This window comes from Histomonas meleagridis (assembly GCF_020186115.1).
Source record: "Histomonas meleagridis strain 2922-C6/04-10x chromosome Unknown contig_44, whole genome shotgun sequence".
Lineage (NCBI taxonomy): Eukaryota > Parabasalia > Tritrichomonadida > Dientamoebidae > Histomonas > Histomonas meleagridis.
In genome coordinates, this window is record NW_027150887.1 from 307,535 (window position 1) to 331,564 (window position 24,030).

Here is a 24,030-nt window from a genome sequence, read left to right on the forward strand (position 1 = left end):
TTTGCTTTTGTATTGTTGTGTAAATTCACTTGCATTAGTAATAGTTAATGTTAATGTGTTTTCATCGAAAATTTGTGGCGAATGAACAAAAAAGAAAATAAAAAATATGAAAATATATTTGATATTTGTTTTTCGTTTGATTTGATGAGAATATAATAGAAAATATTTTCTATGTGTTTTCCATCAGGAAATAACGTTTTTTTAATTGGCAACAAGAAATTGAATACTTTTGTATCGGCCCATTTCGTGGCCGTTAATAAGAAAGCAATGGATTTCAAGAAAAGTTCCCTTCCTTCAACATTGCTTGAACTTATTGAAAATTCACAACCAAAAAAAGAGGGAAATGTAATTATGGAATCTCAAAATCCTATCGATTATTTGCTTCTTGAAAAAATTTTACAATCTGTTATTATATCTCCATCAGCAAATTCATGGGATTCTGTTAGAATTTCAATCAATTCTTTGTCAGACCCACTACCAGAGAATAGTGCTAGAATTCTTCTTCAAGCTGCAAATGATTCGTTCTCATTAGCTTTTTCTAATGAACAATTTTTATTCTCTCTCTTGGATGTTGTCTTTTATTGCATTGATGATTGCATTCCATTTGTTTTTTCAGAATCTGAACTTATTTTATTCCAAAAAATTGTTCAATGTTTATCTCCAGAATTGGAATTACGTTCTATACTTTTAATTACTGAAATATTTGATGTACTTTTGAAACAGATTAGGTCAAATCCAACACCACAAAATATTGAAGTTTTTGCTCTTCCCATTTACCAGCAAAAATTGTTTGTTTGTCTAGATTCGCAGAAGTGCTCAGGAACGCCAATTGTTTGCACAATGATATTTAGTAATTTATACAATCTTATTGAATTGTTACCTCAGGATGAAAGGATAATCATTTCATTGATTAAATTCTTGATTAAATTCTTGATTAACTATGAAAATGATGGCTCAATAGATAAATCATTGAAGCTCCTTAACAAAATTGTGTTAATTTTTCCTCAATTATATTTGCATGTTGCTGAAAGTCTTCCAATATTGTTGGATAAATTTAAACGGACAGAATCATATAAAACTATCAAATATATTTGTAAAATTCTGAAACCCATTTTTGAAAACGAGCAGCCGTTAAATGCTGTATCATCTCTTAACGTTCCCCAAATTCTCCTTCAAAAAATTCGATTTGCAAGGGGATCAAATGTTGCCTTGAATGCTATATTGGAAAGCATGGTCTCAATTTGCGACCATTCCATTGAATGTTGTCGTAATTTCATAGAATTGGGAATATTCCAAGAAGGTGTAATGCCTATGGATTCATTTAAAGTTAATGTTGCTATGCTTCAAATCACGCGCGCTGCAATGGAATACAAGATTCTTCCAATGAATTCAAAGCCAATCGTAGAATTGGCAGTCTCCACATGCATCGAAAGTGATGATGATCAACTCTTATTGTTTACTTTGAATGTTTTGGCAGTGCTGTTCCAAAACTATTATACATTTGATGTTAGTGAGGCTATTGAAAGGCTAGCCTCAGAAAGTGAAAATGAAAATGTTTTCATGGGAGCTAATGTTTTGTATAAAATGATACATACATAATAAATCTGTAATTTACCTTAATATCTTTTTTATAATTCTCAAGTTCTTATGCAAAATTATCCTTTAAATAATTATTCTTTTTCATCATATATTTTACTAAGCTAAAAATTGATTATAATAATCAGTTAAACAACTTTTTTAGAATCAAATGATCGTTCAAATAATTCAATGCGAAAGACATTTGATATGAAAAATCAATTCGCATTCACATGAATGCTTTAAAAATCCCAGAATACATTCAAAATTTAATTAAAGACAATAGGCTAATTGAAGCAAGAAAAGAATGTATTAAAAATCATATTGATGCAGAATATTTAGAAACTAAGGTACAAAATTTGATGAATTCTGCAGATGTTCACTATAGTAAGAAAGAATACAAACAATCAATTGATGATTACATCAAGGTAATTGGGTTTGTCGAACCATCAATTGTTTTATGCAAATTCATCGCACCCCATTTGTCAATTCATTTAACCAATTATTTAATCGAATTACATAAACGAGGTTGCGCCAACGCGCAGCATACGCAACTACTTTTCAACTTATTTAGACATCTTGATGCAAAAGAAATGCTTAATGATTTCCTTCAATACATTGAAACAGCTCATGAACAACAAATCAAAAAAGAAAAAATTGCGGCTAAAGAACAGTCAGGTTCTTCCCCATCTGAAACATCTTCAAATGAATTTGATACAGATTATGAAAATTTCCTCAATAACTTTAATGCTGATGCTGCCATTCAAACGCTCATTGACAACGAAATGGAAGCCGAAGCTCTTCACATTGCTCAAGTTCTTAATCGTAATTCATTTTACATTTTCCTTTTAATCTCATTCAAACAAGACTATGAGGAAGCTGCCAACCAAATTGCTCTTCGTCTTCCTTCTGCGGAAAGTCGTGATCTTTTAATGAAATTTGGACCAATATTATTATTGTCTTCATCATCTGTGGTCAAAAAGATCGAAAACATTGCCAAAATCTCATGGCTTTCCTCGCAAACCCCACTTTCCTCAGATAAACAATTTTTAAAGCTTTTTGCCTCGCATCCGTTAAGTTGCATAAATTTCCTTCAATCTGTAATTCATCAAAAGTCTACACCTAGTTTTGCAAACAACCTTATTGCTCTTCTTATATCCAATGACACTAATAACTCCAGTCAAGAAGTTCTAGATTTGATAGATAATTTCCAAAAATTGAAATATGATCCTGATCTTGTTCTTAGCCTTTGCTGTCAAAATCACTTTACTACTGGCCTCGTTAAACTTCTTACACAACTTAATCGTCCACATGATTTGGTCAATTTACTAATCAGCGAAAGCTCAACAAACCAACTCTTCAAATTCTGCGAGACTAACCCCGATCTCAACAATGAAGACTGGCTTGAAATCTTTAAGTTTGTCGTAAGCGAAGCCGGATGGAAATCTTCCCCGCCGCAACCCTTCCTTAAAAAGCTCATCGAAAACGCATCAAAAGCGATGCCGCTTGCGGCTATCGTTGAAACGTTAACGAAGAATCCGTTAATTTCCATTGATGTTGTTCGGAGTGAACTTTTTGGGATGTTTACACAGCTGGTGGGTGAACTAGAAGTAAATGAGACAAAGAACAAAATATTATTAAAGGAACTGGAAGAAGTTGATAATGAAATAGAACGTCTTGAAGAAATAGATATCGAGTTCAAGCCAATGAAATGTGACAGATGTAAAAATGATATCACTGGTCCACCTTATGTTGGATTCATGTGCGGTCATATGTTTCATACTAGAGAAGGTTGTGTGGGTAGAGGTAGTAATAATGAAATGTTTTGCCCAATTTGCGGTGAATGTAATTCTCCAAATTTGGAACAAGAATTCGTAACGGATGAACAAATTGATTTGTCTAAGCTGGATTTAATAGATGAGGCAGTGAAAATGATCGATAATGGCCTTTTAAATAAATGCTGAGTTTTTGGATGAAATTGACAAAAATATTTTTTAGTGTGAATGGGATAAAAATATATTGAAAACATAAAATGTAATTCTGTTTAAAATTAAAATACATTAAAAAAATCAGATATCTGAAATTTGATATTTTCGAAACTTAACTTATATCAGATTTGAACGGGTCTGTTTGTATTCACGTCACATCACATTTCAATAAACGGTTATGAATAAATTTGGAGCTAAAATTTTAGATGCAAAAGCAAATTCCTCCAGATCCTCCGTACCAATATCAAATCCCTCAAGGCCAGCAACCTGGATTTATGCAAAACAGACAAATGATGTACAATCAAACATATCCAATTAATCAAGGATATCCACTTCAATTTCCACAGCAAATGATTCCTCCACAACATCCTATGCAAATGAAGTATGTGCAAAACCAAAGAACAAGAACTGCTAAAATACCAAAATCCCAACAAAACCAAATTTTACAAATGTATTCACAACAAGCAACAGGGAAAAAGAGGGGATATAATCATACTATGCCAAAAACTCCAACTGTTTCACCTAATATTCCACAACCTCCGCCTCAACCAAATATTATTGATTTTCCACAAAATCCACCAGTAAATCATGAAGCTCAAGCTATTCAATTGTTGAGCACTTTAAATGATGAAACTGCGGATTTTTTGTTTCAAATTATTGGCTGTACTGCTCCAACACGAATTGAAAAAGAAAAATATTTTATCACCACGATTCTTCCTAGCACTCCACCTCCCCAAATTCAAAAGCTTTTTTACCTGTTTGCTCATTCCAAGCCCAGTGAAATTAAAAAACTGAGAGAACCAAGTGTTCCCATATTATTTAATAGCTTAAAAGTGCTTGCAGGAAGCATTTCATACCACTTAGTTCCATTTAGTGTTGGTGGTATTGATTATCATCCTCCTTTCTACAACCCAAATCTGATGTGCATTGGAAGTTTCATTTGTCCATATATAAACAAACAGACCCCAGTCAATTCCATAATTTTAAACGGAAAGGAAATCTTTTCTACTAATTTCGGATCAAATGAAAAATATTTTGTTCTTATAACAGATTTAAGCAAAAATACAAATATTCGAATGAACTTTCAACCTTCAATTAATGCAATCAACTATTTGACATGGTTTGTGATTCAACTCGTAGAAAAGAAACAGATATCATTGATAATCCGCGAAATTACACCAAAGTCCAAGCAAGGAACAAAATTTAATGAACATACTTTATTTGCTAAAACTGAAAAATGCAAAAATTGCTTGTTCTTGGTCAAGAATATCATATTGGAATTCTTCAATAGTGGTGCCTGTACATGCCCAATGTGCGGAGCCGAAATCAATTTAAATCATTTGAAATTTGTCCAAAGACAGAATATGCAGAATATCCAACCAAAACCTCCAGAAGAGGATCCGATGCTTTCCAGTGCGCAACAATACTTGGGCAGTGTCATTGGGCCACTTTTCGATATATCAGATTCAAATCAAACCAATCAATGGTTTGATACCGTTTTCAAATCAGATGGAATTCAAGCGGAAGAATATCACGAAATGGAATATCTGAATGCGAACGAATACATTAGACAATTGTATGAAATAGAGTAAAGAACTTGTTTTATATATTATATTTTCTATGAATTTAAAACATTTATTGAGCAGAAAAAGACGAAAACAAATGAAGCAATTATTTAATTTAAATGGAATATCAAAAAAAAAAAAAAAATTAATTTTCATATAAACAACTTTTGAAGTTCATTGTTTTTGATATTGCAATAATGTTATTCCAAAATGGAATTTGTATCTAATTAATAAATTTAAAGAGTATTTAATATTATATGTTCTTATTAAATAATATTTATAAATACATTTGATTTATGAATTTTTCTTCTTTGAAATCATCTTCTTCACTTTCATTTTCTACATCACTAAACGTATAAATATCTTTAGTATTAACATTAATTCCTTTTTGTTTAAGAAGTAATTTAACTATTTCTGTGTTACCATATAAACATGCAATCATAAGTGCTGTTTCAAATGTTTTAAATAATTTCCAAATATTATTTTGAAATTCTAAATTATTAAAATAAATATCAAATAAAACAAATAAATATCTTTATCATTAATATCAATTCCTTCTTGTTCAAATAGTAATTTAACTATTTCTGTATGACCTCTTTCAGATGCAATCATAAATACTGTATTAAATAAAATAAATAATTTCCAAATATTATTTTTAAATATCAAATTATTAAAATAAATATCAAATAAAACAAATAAATATCTTCAGCATTAATATCAATTCTTTCTTGTTAAGTATGAAAATTAAAAGATTTCATTTAGAATTCCACACAATGATAACTCATTTGTTTGTTTAATATAATATTAAAGTTTAGTAAAAATATCATTTTATATTATTTTACTGTAGATCGTACAATTGTTTTTTAAGTGGGTATATATTCGATACATCCCAATTATTCATCAAATAAGTCAAGAAGTTTTGTCCAATTTCCTTTAACTTTCCGCCATACATTAGCAAATCTTTTGTTTGCGTAATACTTGGTGCAAATACAATTGCCAAATTTGCAGAAGTCATCTTTGTGTTCTCTTCAAATTGTGATAGCCATTGAAGAAAACCAATTATATACGCTAATGTTGCTCGATGACATTCAGGCAACGAATTCGCAAAATCCATATAACCGTCGTTATTAACGGTCGCCAACTTATCGAACATTGAAAATGGAACGATAGGATCCGACAGATTCCTTACCCACTGCTTCATGAGCGAAGCAAGGTCATCCATCCTCTCGTTCTCTGGGATTGAGCCCCCATTATTTATTATCTCAACGAGAGTGTCAATTCTTTTTGCGTTTCCAGATATTCTAAATATACCAAGATGATTATCACAACCTTTCTTTATAAGAAGATCAACCATTTGGTATAACACCAATGGTATTGGTAATTTTGGATACTTCTTTCTTTGGTCCCACATTATTTCATATAATGATACATCAAATACCTTATTGCAACTATTCATTTGCTCTGGAACAGCGAGGATCTGAGGTAGAAGCATTCCAACAAGAGGTTTGCCTACACAACATCTTCCATGGAAACGAATGAAAATAAATTGTGCAATTTCAGAAATTGTTGGATCGAAATCGTTTATCTTTTGCAGTAAAAACGATTTTATCCAAGTTTCGCTATTCAAAGTTGATGGAAATATTGTTGCGATAATTAAGAATAATTTATATGTAAGCACTAAACAATCATATTTTGGATTTTGCTGCAACTGCTTCATCATTTGAAAGTAAACTTCGTCAATTAAAGGTTCTTTTGTATATAAAAGTTGGACTAATTCGTCTGCAGCATTTGGATTGGGTTTGTTGTTAGCGCCAGTAAAACTAAGAATATAGTTAAAGCATTTGATGGCATCGTTTTTGTAGGGTTTTGGTAAGCTTTCAAGGAGTGGAGCTGATAATGGTTTTGATTGAAATGAGATTAAGGATTCAATAGAAACTGTGGTGCGCCGAAATACTCTTCGTTCTTTTTGTTTAGCAAAATATTTTTGTGCAAAATCTCTAAATATAAATTGATGAATTCCATCTGATATAGATTTAGGTAAGTAGCGAGGTTCATCTGTATCACGTGCTGTGAATAAATTTTTCTGTTTAGGACTAAATGTTTGGGATCGTTTCTTTGTGGTCGGTGGAACAAAACTTTGAACAGCTGGATCAACATGAATAATAAGGTTGTTAGTAGGAAGTCTCATTACAGAGTTCTTTCTTTGATGTTGTTCGAATGTGACTAATGGTTCTCTTTTGCTAGATGGATCTTGTCTAAATGATAAACCGCTTTGCTTTCTTTCAAACGAAGATGTTCGGTCGAGTCTAGCTTTACTTTCTATTTGGTCAGGAAAATTTTCGTTTGGATTTGGAAATCTTTTTCGAGTTTTTGGATCAAGAACAATTCCATTTACAGGATAATTCCACGTTGTTGTTCCTAGTGTTGCGTCTAAGTAATAATACTTTTGCTTTTTTTCGTCGAAATAAGCGTAGTAGCCTTTTTTTTGCATTTATTCGACCTGTTATGACATTTTTCAGTCAATTTATCGCTCGTTACAGTAAATGTAAAGTTATAAAATTGTCGGTTTTTTATTTCTGTAAACTTTACAAACATGATTTCAATAAACTTAACAAAAACTCACTGAGTTTACATTAGTCAGATGCTTTACATCAAAAGTACGATAGAAAACATTTATTACATCTAACAAGCTATTAAGACCTTCTTAAGTTCTATTTGTGCTTCTTTAGGAAGATCTTTTAATGAAAAAGGCATGTTTACAGTTAATTCCTTGTCTTTCAAAAATGGAATTAATATATTCCATGCCTCTTTACACTTACTAGGTGGTGTATTTGCAATTTTAACTGCCATCTCTTTAAGTTGGACATATGTGGGCGGCGTTTCTTTTGGCTTTTTATTTGTTTGTTCTTTTGTTGGATTTGTAATTTTAGGTGCTGGAATTATAGGCCTATTACGTATTATATTTGGGTTAACCACCTTTATGAAATCATTTTGGATATTGTTTAAATAAGTATCAAGTTCTCTTAAATCATTGACAACATCAGATTTCCTTGGCAAAGTACATTCTTTCCAGATTCTGTCAATAGCATTTTTAGCTTCATTAGCAATGCGAGTTAAAGGATCATTGGGGCCATTATAATGTCTGCAATTTTCCCATATCAAATCTAAATTATCCTTGAAATGATTAATGGAGACAATGGTTCCATTTAAAAGTTGCTCAAGGAGTGTTTCAAAATCCATTGGATTTTTAATCACATTATAGTAATTGCTAGCGTCATTTGGATTAACACTTTTTTTAAAAGAACTTAAATCCTTGTTTTTAATTAGTTCTTTTAACAGCATTTCACAGTATTGAAGAGTAAGTACACCTCTTGGTATATCTATGTTTATTTGAAATTGATTAAATTGGGATGTTGGCTTTGGGATAATTTTTGGTTGTTCTTTGACTACTGGAGGTAGACTTGCATTTGTAGTATTACTGCATTTGAAGACAATTTTAGGATGAGGAAGAAGAGTCGAAAAAACAAATCGATGTTGACTAAAATCCATCTTGAATATTCTATAATTATTTTCCCATACTTTTGGGAAAACCGGAATAGCCGATTATGGAGATATGTTTTTCACGTGACATGTCATGCAGGTTTCCTTCCAATCTCAAAATGGATGATTCCAAAAATGAGAGCTATTTAAGCAAACTGGAATCATTCAACAACAGCCTTTGCAAAGAAAGTGATGAAATTATGGCATTAACAGATCAATCAAAAAAATGGTTTCCAACATTGTTATCGATTTTCGATAAAATTTCGCCCAGCATCAAGTTAAATCCAAAAGAAAATCAAGAGCTTACTGAGGTAGAAGCCAAACTCTCTGAGATATTGGGGAAAACAATGACTTTATTAATTAATGATGATTATGTTACATCTCAAATCAGGGAAATTCGCACGTTATTTTACAAATTCATTGATGTTTCCAAATGTTATAAAGCATTATGTACAAAATTACCTGAGATTCCATTTAATCCAACAGCAGAAACATTACAAAAAGCCATAAAAAATAAATACTCAAAAATGCTTTCTCAACTTTCTGATGACACGAACTTAGAGCCAGCAGATTTAATGTCTCTTAATATATTTCCGTCATCTTTTCCACACCATGTTATTGCATATTCTCAAGCTCTTTGTAACATAATAGATATACAACGGCATCTTGTTTTTTCAAAAGCCACTTTACAAAGTCAAATTGAATTATTCGAAATCCAAAATAGTTCACCATCACCAAAGATCATCCAGCAATTTCCAGAATTCCAAAAACATGTTCGACTTCAAAATGAACTTCTTAAGCATACCGCCTATCTTTCCAATCATATTCATAATGATTTTCAAAATATATCAAAATTATGCGAACAAATTTCATCAGACAGAAGCACGTTAATACAACTTATCCAAGTTGACTTTACCAACAACAGAGAAGGAATGCTTCAATATCTTGATGCACTTGTCAGCTTTGATTTATTCATTAGACACAATAAATTTGTTAAAATACTTTCAACGCACTTTGACCCTTTTAAGTTCACGCCACGTGACTATTCGAAAAGGCTTAGCGATCTTTCATTGCAACTTCAAAACTCAAATCTAACCGAAAAACAGGCGGTTTTGACAGAGACGATACAAATTCGAGATTCAATTAAAAGTGACATTGCAATATGTCAAGAAAAACTTAATGAACTTAATCAAAGACTCATAGCTTCTCCTATCCAAAACGCAAATATGAACACATCACGATCACAGCAAAATGCAATTAATCATTTTAGAGACATGATTAATGCATTTCGCCAAATTACAGATGTATCCATTGAATGTATTAACTCAATACAAACCATTGAAACAGCATCATCAATCTTTTCTAAACAATTTGGAGCCCTTAATTATAAGGACCTTACGTTACTTAGCACAGTTTATCATTCGTCATTAAATTATTTCGAATTATTATCCGAATCGATGAAGAAAAAAATAGAAGAAAAGGAACAAATAAACAGTGAAATTTTAGAACAAATATACCAATGTAGAGCAGAAACTGATCGAATTAAAATGGTTGCCAAATCATTAAGGAAAAAACGCAAAACGCCAGAAATTATATGCAACGAATGCGAGAAATGTCGAAAGTTTGTGATATCTCGGTGTGGTCATTCGTTTTGCAACAGTTGTATTGATAAGATTTATGATGAGAGATTATTTGTTTGTCCGGCATGTGGTACTGAGTTTAGTGAAGGAGACATAATTAGAATCAATTGGAAATAAGTACTGTTTCTAATGCTTTATAGATTTCTTTTAAATAAATTATTTATTCTATGATTTATTGAACGATAATTGAGAGCTTAAATGGGGTGTCCCAAAATTTGGGTGTTTTAAGGATGTCAGACCTTGAAACAGAGCTGTTGGATGATCACCCAGATAACTCAGATAGCAATAGCGAATGCAAATGTTTTATTGTAGCAGCAAGCATTGGATTATTTTTTTTTTATATCAGTGCCATACTTATCTTAATTTCGAATATTTGTTTCATCAAAAAAGTAGATGATATGTTTCTTACTATGATCGGCTCAGAGGAACGTGAAGATGCAATTTTTTTAATTTGGACAATCTCCAGTTTGATTTTTTTAATTAATGTAGTTGCAATTTGGGTTATTATCGTTTATTACAAACCCCAATCCATATGTGAAAGGTGTTTCATAGCAATGATACCTGATTTGATGGCAATTGCATTTTTTTTATTCATCATCTCTTTTGTTTTTCTTTGTATTGGATTTTCATATGTTTCCCCATCTAAGCATGACAGTTATTACAAGAACGCGATGGAAGTCATCAAAAATTATTACAAAAAGCCAAAAGCCAATCAATGGTTTTTTGATCAATTGGGCCTCTCTGACAAAGAAGCTAATGAAAGCGTTATTGGTGAATTTCTTGTTCAAATGATCAAATCTAATTGCGAACAATGTAATCGTTATCAATTGAGATTATATGCTATTATATTCTATGTATCACCAACTGTAACCATCTTTTTTTCTTGTTTTTATAATTGTTGTTGTTCATCTGATTCATCTCAAACAACTGAAGAAAGCCAACACATTGAATTCAACGCCAGCCCAAAAAGTGACGATCATACGAAAAGTGACAATTTTATCAGTCATAGTCGAAAAAATAAAAATGTTAATAAAACTAAAAATAGAAGAAAAACAAAGAAAGGAAAGAAAATTAAAAGGTCAAAGAACAAAATGAAATATGAAAAAATTTCTGATGAAGATTCATCATCATATGATGGATTATATAATTTTTTCTAAGAAATGCAATATTTTTGTCACAAAATAATTTTGATTTTTATTTTAAATATTAATAAGAAATCCTCTTTAATAAATGTTACCTTATGGTAATAATTAAACCAATATTTATTAAAATATCAAAAGAAAATGTAAATCATATATATATAACAATCAACATCATTTCTTCTGTTCGAATAGTAATCGGATCGCACGTCAGCTTTTTCAACAAATAAATGAAGTATCATTTAATTAGAATCAAATACTTTCTTTTAAAATATATGAATTGATATTATAAATTAGATATAACATGTGTTTTTTATTTTTTGCAAAACTATGTCTGGTTCTCATATTAAAAAAATATAAGCTGCAAAAAATATTTTTTTATAGATGATTCTATAAATAACATATCTGTTATATTAAAATAACAATTTTTGTATTCTATTTATGATGCTTATCTGAATTTCTGAAGATAGTTGTTTATACTTTAACATTACATACAAAGAGCTTATTTATCAAACATAATGTTTTATAGAAGCCCGAGCTTCTGTTTCATTGTAAGTTTGTTTAAATTTGAAATATTTACAATAGATATCTATCAATTTTTTTTTTTTGGAAGTAATTTTATTTTACTTAGATATTTACATTTTAATCTTTGATTTATCTTTTTATTATTTATCTCGTTATTTCGTAAAACATAAAACAAAATCAAGCTTGATGAGGAATTTATTCATTTTTAGATGTGGAAGAAATCAAAACCACTTGTGTTTTTAAACTCACCAAATTGGAAATCAATTTGATCGCAAAAACGTGAAATATCGGATTCAACAGATTCGGATAATGTTACTTCATTAAAGTTTTCACCAGCATTTATGTTTTTCTTCCTATTTTCTTCGCCATAAATTCCTCTTATTGGTTTAAATGTTGAAGATGTTGAGTTTCCATCTCCTTGGAATACTTTGAACCATCTTGCTTTAACTTGAATATCTGTTCTTCCAGGTAAACATTTAGCAATTTTTGTCCATTTGAAACCAAGTTCATTTACCATTTGATGAAGTATTTCATCTTCTTGGGGATTCCATGGTGCTTTTGCTGAGTCACTACATATGTAATGCTTCCATCTTTCTCTGCATTGCCGAACATTTCTATTAGGCATGCGTGATGCAACTTTTCTCCATTGATCTTCCCCATATTCAGCTACAAGTGCTTTTAATTGACAATCTTCATGTGGAAGAAATTTTGCACGAACTCTTTTTTTCATTGAAATCAAAAAAAATGAAGTTAAGCAAAGTGAAATAAAATTTTCTATTGGTTCAAAAGCATAAACTTTTTAAGGGAGAATATAAACACTCAAAAGTCTTAACAGGTAAAGTAGAAAGTATTTAACAATTATATTGATTTGATTTTTACGTTTCTTTATTTTTAATTGTTAGTATGCTTTTGTAAAATTATGTTACTGTTATGATCTGCGTTAGAGATAAAATCCAATACTTCATTCGAGAATTTTAAAAAATTCAATTAGTTTAAAGTCTGTAATTCAATGTCAGGTATTGCTTTTGAATGATATTATCATCGAATATAAAAATTTCATTTAATGTTTTTTATTAATATTTATATTGTTTTATGCACGTAATAATTATAAAATGAATTTTTATATTTGAAATAAATTATTCATAGGAGATTTGCAAAAAATGGATACTTTAACTTACGATTGGCAAAAGCCAATGAAAAACCCCATGAATATAAAATAGCGTAAGGCTCTTCCTTCAAACCAATATCAGACATTTATATTATTATTAAAAATATACTAGTAATTAATAAAATAGAAACCAAATATTTTCATTCTCAATTATACTTTTCCAAAATAATTTACTTTTATAATGAACATAATTTCCATAATCTTATCATAATCATTTTATCTTATATAGTATCCTTTAAAAATGCAATTTTTATTTAGTTCTTTAATAATCTTATTTTCATATAAAAAATACATATTCTACATAGATAAAAACATCTTAAAAATTCAAATATTGAAACTTACATTTAATTTCAAAATATTTCTTCAATAACAAAATAAGAAAATTTAAAACAAATTATTATTTATGAATTTCCTTTCCTTGCGTACAAATGATAAGTAAAGTAAAGTTATTATTTGTACGCTTATGAATTTACTTGCGTACAAATAATAACTTTATTTACTTATTATTTACTTTACTTGCGTACAAATAAAATCCGAAAAATATTTTCACAGTCAACAAAACATTTTCAAGTTAATTTGACAAACCATTTTATTCCTGTACTACTTCCTCGTGCATAATTCTTTGTGCGTCCTCTCTAATACTGAAGCAGTCCTGTATATCCTTATTAATTCTATCGCTAAAGCCGACGTTTATATCGTCCTTTGAATTCATTGAAATCAAACAGCCACTTTTTAAGTCAATAACCGCATCAATTATACCGTCAGCGGCGGCTTTCGCGCAAAATCCGCACGCGTCCTCAGCGCTACCGATGTGTAACATATCCGCAATGTCGCTGAATGTAATTCTTGAGTAACAATGTGATATCATTGTTAATCCTGCTAGGATTACCGAACTGCGTAATCTTTGAACTAATGGTTCAAGGCCATCAATTTCAAACTGCGGATTCTTAACAACTTCTTGGAAGGATATGACATCGCCCTTTAAGATAGAACGTGCTAAGTCTAAATATATCGGATGATCTAATAACATTGACCGTGTGGGAACTTGGCCTTGTAACATCATGACAACAACTAAATGTCTGACCACTAATGAACGAAATGGATCTGAGTACCGATTTTGTGGTAACCTTCGTAATGAAAGTTGAAGATGATGTTGCGATTCAGCATATTCAAGTGCAACTGCTTTAAGATGGCCAACAAAATAATGATATCGGCCAAGTTGGGATGGCGAGGCATCGTTTGGAAAACTACAATGCTTAAGAAATGATAATGCAAGACTATATCCTCCAGTTGATATGTAATATTTAAGTAAACAATTAACTATTGTGGATTGCGTTTGATGTAAATGTGAATCGCATGATCGACGGTATGCTGAAAGAAGGAGTTCGAGTGGGTTTTCTGAAGTTATTGAATAAAAGAAATATATTTTAGAATAAAGTCGATCATATTGTCGTAACATTTCGTGAGCTTCCATGATTTGAATGACTTTAGGAATTAATTCACGATTTTCTGCTAGGAGATTATTATCAAATTGATACATAATTAGTGGTAAAGACAATGCTAAATATTGTTGAGGACTGAGTTTTCCAAGGTCTTCTTTAAGTGGATATGTTTGATCAAAATGTTCAACAAATGCATTAATTATTTCTGAATTAAATTGTGTATGAAGATCATAGAAACTACATATTGTTTGATGCACATTATTTCCGTTAAGTTCTTCAACAAGAGAAATTAAACGTTTCGATATGTTTTCTTCTCCCATTATTTTTTATGTTTTTTTTTGCTTATTTGTGCGAACAGACCTCTCAAATTTTCTGCTGACCAACTTTCGTTTGAACAGACTTAGTCAATTTCCATCTGCTAAGACTTGTGATATGAAAAAAGCATCAATTTTTTGATGTTGAAACTAGAAAATGATTTCCGATCTTGAAAAGGCACAAATGAAAGTGTTGGGAGTAGAAAATGCAAATATTATGAAAGATATAAGAAGATTACAAATAGAACTTGATGAATTAAGACAAGCAAATTCAACAATGTTAGAAGCAATTATGAAAAATGTTGACCATGAAAACATTAACATAAATTTATCAACTATAACAGGGAATTGGCTTGCATCTTATTGTACAATGCAAATCCTTGGATTAAGTTCTAAATATCAACAAACGAAAAAAAATCATGAATCTGAAGACCCAAACTTGAAAAGACAACTTGATGAGATCAAAGTCAAAAACACTGATTTAAAGGAAAATAAAGAATCTTTAATTCTTGAACTTCGATCACTTCAAGAAGAAACTAATAAAGAAAAAGAATACCTCAGGAAGTACATTGAAAACGAAACCCAAGGATGAACTATTGGCGTAAAAAAGCAAATTTCTCATTTTATATTTTGTGATAAAATTACGGTTTTTACCGTTTAAACTTTCTGGAAGCGCCGTACAAAAGCATAATTTAAGCAGTGAAAAAGTTTTTACTTTTTGTGTTAATTTCAAATGATAAAATTTTTAACCGCTTCGAGTTCCAATTCACCCAAAAAAAAGAGAATTTAACTGAATTAGTCTTTACTCTTTAGTGCCATGGAAGATATGCTCATCCGGATTTGCAATAATTCCATGTTCAACGTAGCGGTTTTCATCCATAGTCTTTCCGATTTCATCAAGTGCTGCTTGTGCGGCTGTTGGTGCGCAAGCTGTCCTTGCAAGCTGTTCTGCTGTAAATTCTTGCTTGACTGCTTGTGCAACTGGACGAGCATCTTCAAGAATTGGACCAGTATAACCGGGCTCGAATTGAACCTTACGAGCTAAAGAAATAAGACAAATTAACACTTGTCCCATGTTGGTGTTATTGTAAACATCTTCAAATGTGCATGTTTCATTAGTTTGAACTCCAAGTGATATGCAAGCCTTTTGGAATGAGCCATAGTTCTCACGTTGGAACATCATTATCTTTGACCTGTGGATTTTTGGTATCTTCTTTGGCAAAAATTTATTGGCCAATTCACATAATGCGACACCATCAACAATTTGGTCACGGAATGTTGCACCTTCCAATGTGCGTCCAAGGTTGCCTTCTATCCATGCTTTCACACGAGATTCGAGTGCTGTGTCGTATTTTGCAGACATGAAATGAGAATGTTAACTGTTTCCACTTTTTCAAAAAATTATATCATAAGGGGTATTTTTACCCTTTTATACCTCTGTATTATTGTAACGAATTGATAACAAAAACATAAATATCTCATGTTTCTCTTTTTAAATTATGTTTATATAAATAAATATTTTTCTAATAGTTTTTTACTTTATGTTGTTTGAAATAAACATATTTTTTCCCATCAAATTACTTAAGGCCGCTGATGGAAAGTGTTCGTTTTTTGAAAATGGCGCCATTTTTTGACAGTTAAAAATTGAACGACTGAAAAACTGTTTTTACGATTATGATATATATCGTTGCAGAAAGTTGGCACAATATAGAAATTACAAAAACTCTCTAATAAAATATGATATAAATATGAATTACAGTAGTTTTGTTCTACATTATTTTTTATACTGGATTGTATAAAAATAGAACTTTAGATTTTTATTGATTAATAATAAAGCAAAATTCTCACCATAGGATGAATATGTATAAAATATGTATAAACATTAATTTCATTTTCTTTCATTCAGAATGATAATAACATTCATTCATACAAAAAAAAAATTCATCAAAAATTAATATGTAAGCTTTAATATTATTCATAAATTGTGATCTCAAAATATATGAAAATTAATAACAAAAAAAGAATAATTAAATATTACAATAAAATATTTTATGCAACTAACAAAAACAATATTTCAAATTTTTTTAAATTATAATGTATAACAAAATATAATTATAATAAAACAACATTTTTATGCGAATATATAATTTATTTATTTTTTATTTGTCATTTCTTATTTACAAACACAGCCCTTAGTGCGCTTATAAAGTTATTTACCACATCGCTATTCTTCGAGAATGGCAATGCCCAAATGCTATTCTGTCTATCACTATCCGTTATCATTTGTTTCACAAGAGTCACAACGCCGAATGGGTGCGGCGGCGGCGTGGAAACTCTTTCGCACAAAACTTTTGCAATTATTTCACATATTCCTATTTTACTTTTCACAACGAAATCGTTTTTAAACAACGCCAACATTAATCTAATGAATGCGTTTGTTTCTCTACAATCATTTCTCAACTTATCCATTAACATGTTGATGATAATCGATATTAATTCCGTTGAAGCCATTTCGAACAACGAAGTTAATATTAAAAATGTTCGCGTTTCTTCAACGGAATTACTTTGTTTTAGTGATGGAATTTCGTTCGTAATTTTATTAACGAAATATTGTTTAATATAATTATCGGACGATTTTTCCATTTTGTTGATAACAATTTTTAATTCGTTTTTATTAAATGGTATAACATTTAATATGTTATTAACGTTATTAATGAAATCTTGTGGAATGAATTCTGTTATATCTTCAAAAGAATTAATATATTGTACATCATTTGTCGTTGATGAAATACTTAAAATTATGTTTCGTAATTGGATAAATTGATATGGAATAACTGATAATAATATTTGTGATGAAGAATATAAATAATCTCGAAAATCATGTGAAAGTATCAAAAGAAAGCGTAGAAATGATTTATAACATTGTTGGAATATTTCGTTCGATGAAATATGATCAACTTTCGTTAATATAATGAAATAATCTATGAATAATATCGTATATGAAACCCAATTCTGATATTGATATAACATAGAATACACATAATGTTTATCAGTGATAAGTTCTATCCATGAATATGTGAAACTTGGTACGTTTAATGGTCGAAGTTGATGAAGTGCATTTGTATAGATTTGTAATAATTCATAATCACTTGAAATAAATGTGAATATTAAGCGAAGAATAAAGTAATACTTACGCATATCATAATTAATAACATTAGAATTCCCTTTAATGATAAAAAGTATTGACTCAATAATGTCTTTAATCGACGTTGAAAGTTTTTCGGTTTGATTCAAATATTCAATGAATTGATATATCAATTTTTCGGTTTGAGTGTAAAATAAATAAACATAGAAATTTTTGCCTTTTTGAATGCAGCTGATCGTCGAGGTTAACAAATCGTCGGTTTGCATTGAATTCTTCCAGTTTTGTAAACAGCTTTCAATCTCACTCAAATTTTCAATGCTTTCGATCGGCTCGAAAGTTGAAACATTTTGTAATTTGGTTGATGTTAATAATTGGTTTGAAGCTGTTTCCATAAAGTTATATAAGTCGGATAATTCTTTAAAGGCCTCATAGATTTGATTCATTTGTTGTATTTGATTTGGATATATATATTCCTTTAAAAATCTTTGTTTACAAGAATTTAAACCTGCAAGTGTTGCAATTAGATTATTTGGCTGAACTTTATCATTTTTATCCAATAAAATTCTAATTGCATTTGTAATGAAATATACATTTTTCGGATTAAAAGGATCAGCATCTAATAATTCCGAGAATAATAGATCAAGTTTATTAACATTAATTAAACCTAAAACCAACAATTTGTTAATGACGTAAGTTGATCTAATAACGTTTTTAATCCAAGAAATTGTATAATTTTGTGATTTTATAACATAAGAATTTGGCACCGATTTGACAACTTTACACAAAAGTTTACAAATGATTTCTTCGAACGTTAAAGTTAAACCTTTTGTAAAAGTTTTATAAATCACTTTTAATATACTTAAGAACCGATCATAAGTAATATTTTTCATTGAAATTTCCGGCATTTGACCCAAAAATGATTCAATTAATGATTCATTTGGTAAATCAATTTTATCATTCGTAAATAACATGAAAAATTGTTGAATATAATGTTCGAATTCTTGATCGACATTAATTTGTTTATCTTTATTTGGATCAGTTTTCGGATAAGGTTGAACAGTCAATGCGATGCCATTCATATCGGAATATATTTGTAACATTTGATAATAGAACTCTTGTTTTAATGTATAATTATAATGATTTACAATTGTCGGATGTATATTCATCTTTTGACGTGATTCATCAGGTTGTTCGATTGATTTTTGGACACTTCTCCATGAACGTAACTTAACTACATCTCTTAAGAATTGTTCTATCCATGCGTAATTTAATTCGATTGATTGTTCGATTACTTTTTGATTTATTACTTCCGTTATATCCGATTTTAATGAGCTAATGAATTGTCGTGTGATTTCGATTGGAGAAGTAAATATAGTTAAACCTGATGACAATTGATTAGTTAAAGTTTGCGCCATGTCAATGATCGATGGAATATCTGTGTCAGGATATAACATAAAATCTTTTAAGATTAATGTAGTAGCTGTAGATGATGCAATGTTTGATAACTTGGTACCTTCCGAACGTATTAAATTTATGACTTTTTGTATTAATATCGATTTTAGTTTTTCTTTCGCTTCTTTATTGTTTAATTCTGGTATAAGTATATGTTGATTAATAAATTGACCTAAAAAGTTTTCATCGAAATTAATTATTCGATCAATATCATTATTAGATACGAAACTTTGTAATGTGAAATATGGTAAAATATAATCGAAGTTATTAATTATTTTATCAGGATATATTAATGGTGTTGATGAAAAATCATTTATAGTTACATGCATTCGATCGAATAAACTTGAGATATGATTTTTAATTAACATTTTAATTCCATCTGTTTTATATATCATTGCTAATATATGTAATATTGAAGATGTATATGGATTTGGTGGTAAGAAATAAGAAGAACTTAAATTAAAGATTGTACATATAAATGGTACAATTCCATATAATTTACCTTGAAGAAATCCATGCAAAAGAATTTGTTTCAAGTCTAAAAATTTGGATAATATTGGACAATTAATAGCTAATGTTATATTACCTATAATTTGTCCTAATATTAATAATCTTCGATGTAAGAAACTTCCTTCAAATTTATCGAATTCCGTTGATTGAATATATTGATATACTTGATATGAACATGCTTGAAATATTATATTTAAGAAATGACCAGATGTTAATAATGGACGAATTATATATTTTAATGTTTGTGGTGAATCTTGTATTAATGTAATGATATAATATGAAATATAATCATGATATGTCGGAAATGTATTTAATATATTTGTTAATTGTGTAAAATCATTTTTAAGTTCTTGAATCGAATTTAAGATTTTCGTTGGTGGCGTATTTAATGATTGAAATCGTTTTAATAATGGATTAAGTTTAATAACATTTGCTTTATTTGTTTTGATTGATTTATTTAACATTTGATATATCCGTTGGATTTTATCATATAATTTAATATCAATTTGACGTAATTTAGTTTCATGTATTAAATCTATAACAAAATGTGGATATTGATGAAGTTTCGATAACAATTCTTGAATAATATTTGTTACAAATAAAATAACTTGTGAATTAGTTGAATTATTAATTGAATATTTTATGTAATTAAATATTTTTGTAATTTGTTTTGTAGAAAAAATTTGATTTATGATTAATATACTTATTAAACGTGATAACTTTTGGATATTATTATTATTGGTATGTTTATCAATGAAATTAAACTCTTCTAATAAATAATGTATCATACATGAAAATAAATATGGATCAGAAGTTCGATATTTTTGCATTATGTTTGAAAATTCTTTTATTGATATTTCTTCCGAAAATAATTTCATGAACATTATTGATGACTCATTTTTCATTTCAAGAATTTTCTCATTTGATATTGTTAATTCGAATTTAAATTGTTTTATGTCTGTTCGAATAGTTTCACAAGTTTTATAAGTTCTTTGTATAAAAATCTTTACTTCTGTTGGATAATTATCAAAGTTTTGTGATAAATATTCAAACATCGAATTTAAAACAGATGTTTGTAATATTGGTTCAGAAGGTATAGTTTCATTAATTCGATTTTTGATGAAATCCATAATTTTAATTAATGAAGAAATCGAATATTTATTTGTATAATTAATAATGAAATCTTTAATTTTATATTTGTTTTTATAATCTGCTATAAATGCTAAATCTGTAGCAAAGTTTGTGTTTTTCGAAATTAATAAAGATGATAACTTATCATTAAATGTATTAAATATTAATTCAAGTTTCGATTGATTACGTTCATATAAAATTAATATTAAAGTTTCTATAAATGTTTGCGAACTTTTCCATAATATATTGATAATGTTTTGTGAGCCTTGTAATACTTTTAGAAATGGATTTATTGAAATTGATTTAATTTCTTCCGTTTTTTCAATGTTTGGTTGACTTAATAAAAATAATAATAGCGATGGATATTTAGTTTCTAATAATTCTAAATATGTTTTTAATAATTTAATGTCATTCCGCATTAAAGTGATAATTCGTTCCGAAAAATCATATGATAACCAACAATTATTAATCTGTGAAAAGATATTCGATTGAAGTTCAAATTGATGAACATTAATAAGATTTGTACCTTTCGAAAAATCTAAATTAGAAATGTTAATTTGTGTAAACGCTGATAAAAATGAAAATTGAAGTTTCTCATTTTGCCATTTACGTGTAAATACTTCTGATGGTATTAATTGACGATCAAAGAAATTACATAAACATTGGAATATCAAATGTATGGAATCAATTGGTAATTCACCAAATTCAGGAACATCAAAACATTCAACTAATTTAGTGAAATTGACTTTCTTCTCTAATAAAATATCTTTATACATCGAAAATAAATTGTTTCGTTGATGAGTTTCAAGTTTGTTTAAATATTGTTTAATGTCATTATCTGGTGAGGAGAGCGATAATACAAAAACTGCCGCATACTTTTCATTAAAATCAGGATAAAAATCAAATAACTGTCGGATTTTATTGGCTGATTTTAATGAAATTACATCAATTTCTTTCATGATGATATGGAGGGGAACGTTTATTTGGGGCGGTGTAAATGTTTCTGTTTGAATTGAAGCACGTGGTGCATAAATAGAGAGATATGGAAGAAATGAACGTGAAGCTAAGGCTTCTTTGTTTATTTGTGTGAGTGAAAACTTTTTTGAAATGTTACAAGTATTAAATATTAAATCATCACTTAAGAAGAAATTTTGGTTTTCAAGATATTTTGGTAAAATAGTATCTTCAAAAAATGTGATCGCTGCTTCAGAATGCATTGAAAAACAACCATAAACCGAAAATGTAAATGCTGTTTCATCTATTAGTTGAGAAATGATGTTACTTGGATAAACAGAAAATCTGTCGAAAAAATTAATCATCAGTTGTTTGAATTGTGGATGATCTTGAAATTTGTGAATAATTATTTTTAAACATTGATTTATGGTTTGCGTTTTTTGAGTTCCCTGATTTCCTTCAATCATTTCAAATAGTGTACTTAATGTATAACAAAAAACATCGTTATCTGTATTTTGAATAACTGAAATAATTTGTTCAGATAATAATGTTGGGTTTAAACTACTAAACTCAGTTATGAGAATTTTTTTGACATACTGACAACCATAAATATAAGGAGATGGTGAAGATGGTGAATAAGACATTTAGGACGATTTGGTACACCCTTAAAAAGTGACGACTAATGTGACCAAATAAAGAAACACATGGCTTGTTCTTTCCTGAATGGCTACAATGTGTTATAAATATTGTAAAACCAATCTAACACGTTTTTTTTTAGAGCAACTTAAACCATACAACTAACTATTTTTTAGTGATTAAATTTCGATTGTTTTTTTTTCTCTAAAAGCTCATAGAATTTTATCATCTTTTTAATTTAACAATTCAAATCTATAAATTCTTTCTCATTTCAAGTTGAAAATAACTTAAGCTTAAGTTTTGTCTCGAAGGTTTTTGATTTCTGTACGTTTACTTTCTGCATAATGACGATAAAGTATCGGCCATGGAAATTGAATTTAAATCCCCACATTCAATACAATGATTTTTTGGGCTCTTCTAAGCTGTTCAAGCTCATGGGGCCCAATATTCCATCAGGTTGTTGCTGAAGAATTCCTTACTCAATATCTTCCAAACGTAACCCCTAAACAAAAAGAGTATTTTATAAAAGGAGCAATTTATGTTGATGGACTTCCAAAAGCTGAATCACATGATATTACAAATTTAGTAAGAATAATTCAATCATATGAACATGAATCATCAGAGTATTGGTTTATACTTGGATTCATTTTACACATGACTGCTGACATGTCTGGACATATTGGTGCACCCCTATCATTTTTGCCGTTAAAAAAACCAGTACATTATTTGGCAGAGCTAGTATCATGTTCTTATGTTTATCATACCAGATATCCCTCATACATTTCAGATGATCCCCTTGTTTCTGCAATTTATGAAGGTCCTTTTAAAATGCGATCCACACGAAAATATTCTGCAATTTATTACGCTTGGAGGCTTTTAGCAAAACTTCCATTCCACAAAATAATTGGAAAAATTGAGAATGATAAATGCGACAAAAAATTTGCAAGTTGTAATTTAGAAAGGCATATAACTGCAATCAAGGACCTAATGTGGGAATCCTTGGGGCTTCTTCAAGAAGGAAATCTGACTCATCAATCACTTGGATACATTGTAACACAAGAATTGAAATCTTTCAAATGTTGCGATTAGAATAACAGTGGTTTTGTTTTTAATAAAAATAGATATGGATGTATTATAATGAATTTTTGGTTTCTAAAAATGTTTTACATTCAATAATTTACATGCATATGATCGTTTTGCTCTCAAAAAAATGGTGAAAAGAACTAAATAAAACGAGAACATCTTTTTACGTTTCAAAATACGAGAACACAAACTTTTCAAACAGTAATTACACTCAACATGAAGA

The 24,030-nt window shown here is 29.3% G+C and overlaps 10 protein-coding genes across 10 annotated transcripts; 5 read left to right on the forward strand and 5 right to left on the reverse strand.

Annotated features, from left to right (window-relative positions):
• Nucleotides 1-1,230: 1,230 nt before the first annotated feature.
• On the forward strand, nt 1,231-1,599 carry GO595_006406 (uncharacterized protein; the record flags this gene model as incomplete). Its single annotated transcript, XM_067919756.1, has 1 exon — nt 1,231-1,599. One exon carries the CDS (start codon nt 1,231-1,233, stop codon nt 1,597-1,599), a length of 369 nt encoding a protein of 122 aa, XP_067773284.1.
• Nucleotides 1,600-1,808: 209 nt separating this feature from the next.
• Nucleotides 1,809-3,539, forward strand: GO595_006407 (vacuolar protein sorting-associated-like protein; the record flags this gene model as incomplete). Its single annotated transcript, XM_067919757.1, has 1 exon — nt 1,809-3,539. One exon carries the CDS (start codon nt 1,809-1,811, stop codon nt 3,537-3,539), a length of 1,731 nt encoding a protein of 576 aa, XP_067773285.1.
• A 230-nt stretch (nt 3,540-3,769) lies between these two features.
• On the forward strand, nt 3,770-5,155 carry GO595_006408 (uncharacterized protein; the record flags this gene model as incomplete). The annotated part of the gene is made up of 1 exon (XM_067919758.1): nt 3,770-5,155. One exon carries the CDS (start codon nt 3,770-3,772, stop codon nt 5,153-5,155), a length of 1,386 nt encoding a protein of 461 aa, XP_067773286.1.
• An 811-nt stretch (nt 5,156-5,966) lies between these two features.
• On the reverse strand, nt 5,967-7,619 carry GO595_006409 (RhoGAP domain containing protein; the record flags this gene model as incomplete). The annotated part of the gene is made up of 1 exon (XM_067919759.1): nt 5,967-7,619. One exon carries the CDS (start codon nt 7,617-7,619, stop codon nt 5,967-5,969), a length of 1,653 nt encoding a protein of 550 aa, XP_067773287.1.
• Nucleotides 7,620-7,810: 191 nt separating this feature from the next.
• GO595_006410 (Bromodomain containing protein) lies at nt 7,811-8,368 on the reverse strand (the record flags this gene model as incomplete). The annotated part of the gene is made up of 1 exon (XM_067919760.1): nt 7,811-8,368. One exon carries the CDS (start codon nt 8,366-8,368, stop codon nt 7,811-7,813), a length of 558 nt encoding a protein of 185 aa, XP_067773288.1.
• Nucleotides 8,369-9,243: 875 nt separating this feature from the next.
• On the forward strand, nt 9,244-10,425 carry GO595_006411 (E3 ubiquitin-protein ligase BRE1-like 1; the record flags this gene model as incomplete). The annotated part of the gene is made up of 1 exon (XM_067919761.1): nt 9,244-10,425. One exon carries the CDS (start codon nt 9,244-9,246, stop codon nt 10,423-10,425), a length of 1,182 nt encoding a protein of 393 aa, XP_067773289.1.
• Nucleotides 10,426-12,177: 1,752 nt separating this feature from the next.
• Nucleotides 12,178-12,702, reverse strand: GO595_006412 (Myb-like DNA-binding domain containing protein; the record flags this gene model as incomplete). Its single annotated transcript, XM_067919762.1, has 1 exon — nt 12,178-12,702. One exon carries the CDS (start codon nt 12,700-12,702, stop codon nt 12,178-12,180), a length of 525 nt encoding a protein of 174 aa, XP_067773290.1.
• Nucleotides 12,703-13,729: 1,027 nt separating this feature from the next.
• GO595_006413 (26S proteasome regulatory subunit S3) lies at nt 13,730-14,902 on the reverse strand (the record flags this gene model as incomplete). The annotated part of the gene is made up of 1 exon (XM_067919764.1): nt 13,730-14,902. The coding sequence occupies one exon, from the start codon at nt 14,900-14,902 to the stop codon at nt 13,730-13,732; it is 1,173 nt and encodes a 390-aa protein (XP_067773291.1).
• A 151-nt stretch (nt 14,903-15,053) lies between these two features.
• Nucleotides 15,054-15,488, forward strand: GO595_006414 (uncharacterized protein; the record flags this gene model as incomplete). Its single annotated transcript, XM_067919765.1, has 1 exon — nt 15,054-15,488. The coding sequence occupies one exon, from the start codon at nt 15,054-15,056 to the stop codon at nt 15,486-15,488; it is 435 nt and encodes a 144-aa protein (XP_067773292.1).
• A 210-nt stretch (nt 15,489-15,698) lies between these two features.
• On the reverse strand, nt 15,699-16,259 carry GO595_006415 (Muscle-specific protein 20; the record flags this gene model as incomplete). Its single annotated transcript, XM_067919766.1, has 1 exon — nt 15,699-16,259. One exon carries the CDS (start codon nt 16,257-16,259, stop codon nt 15,699-15,701), a length of 561 nt encoding a protein of 186 aa, XP_067773293.1.
• Nucleotides 16,260-24,030: the final 7,771 nt, after the last annotated feature.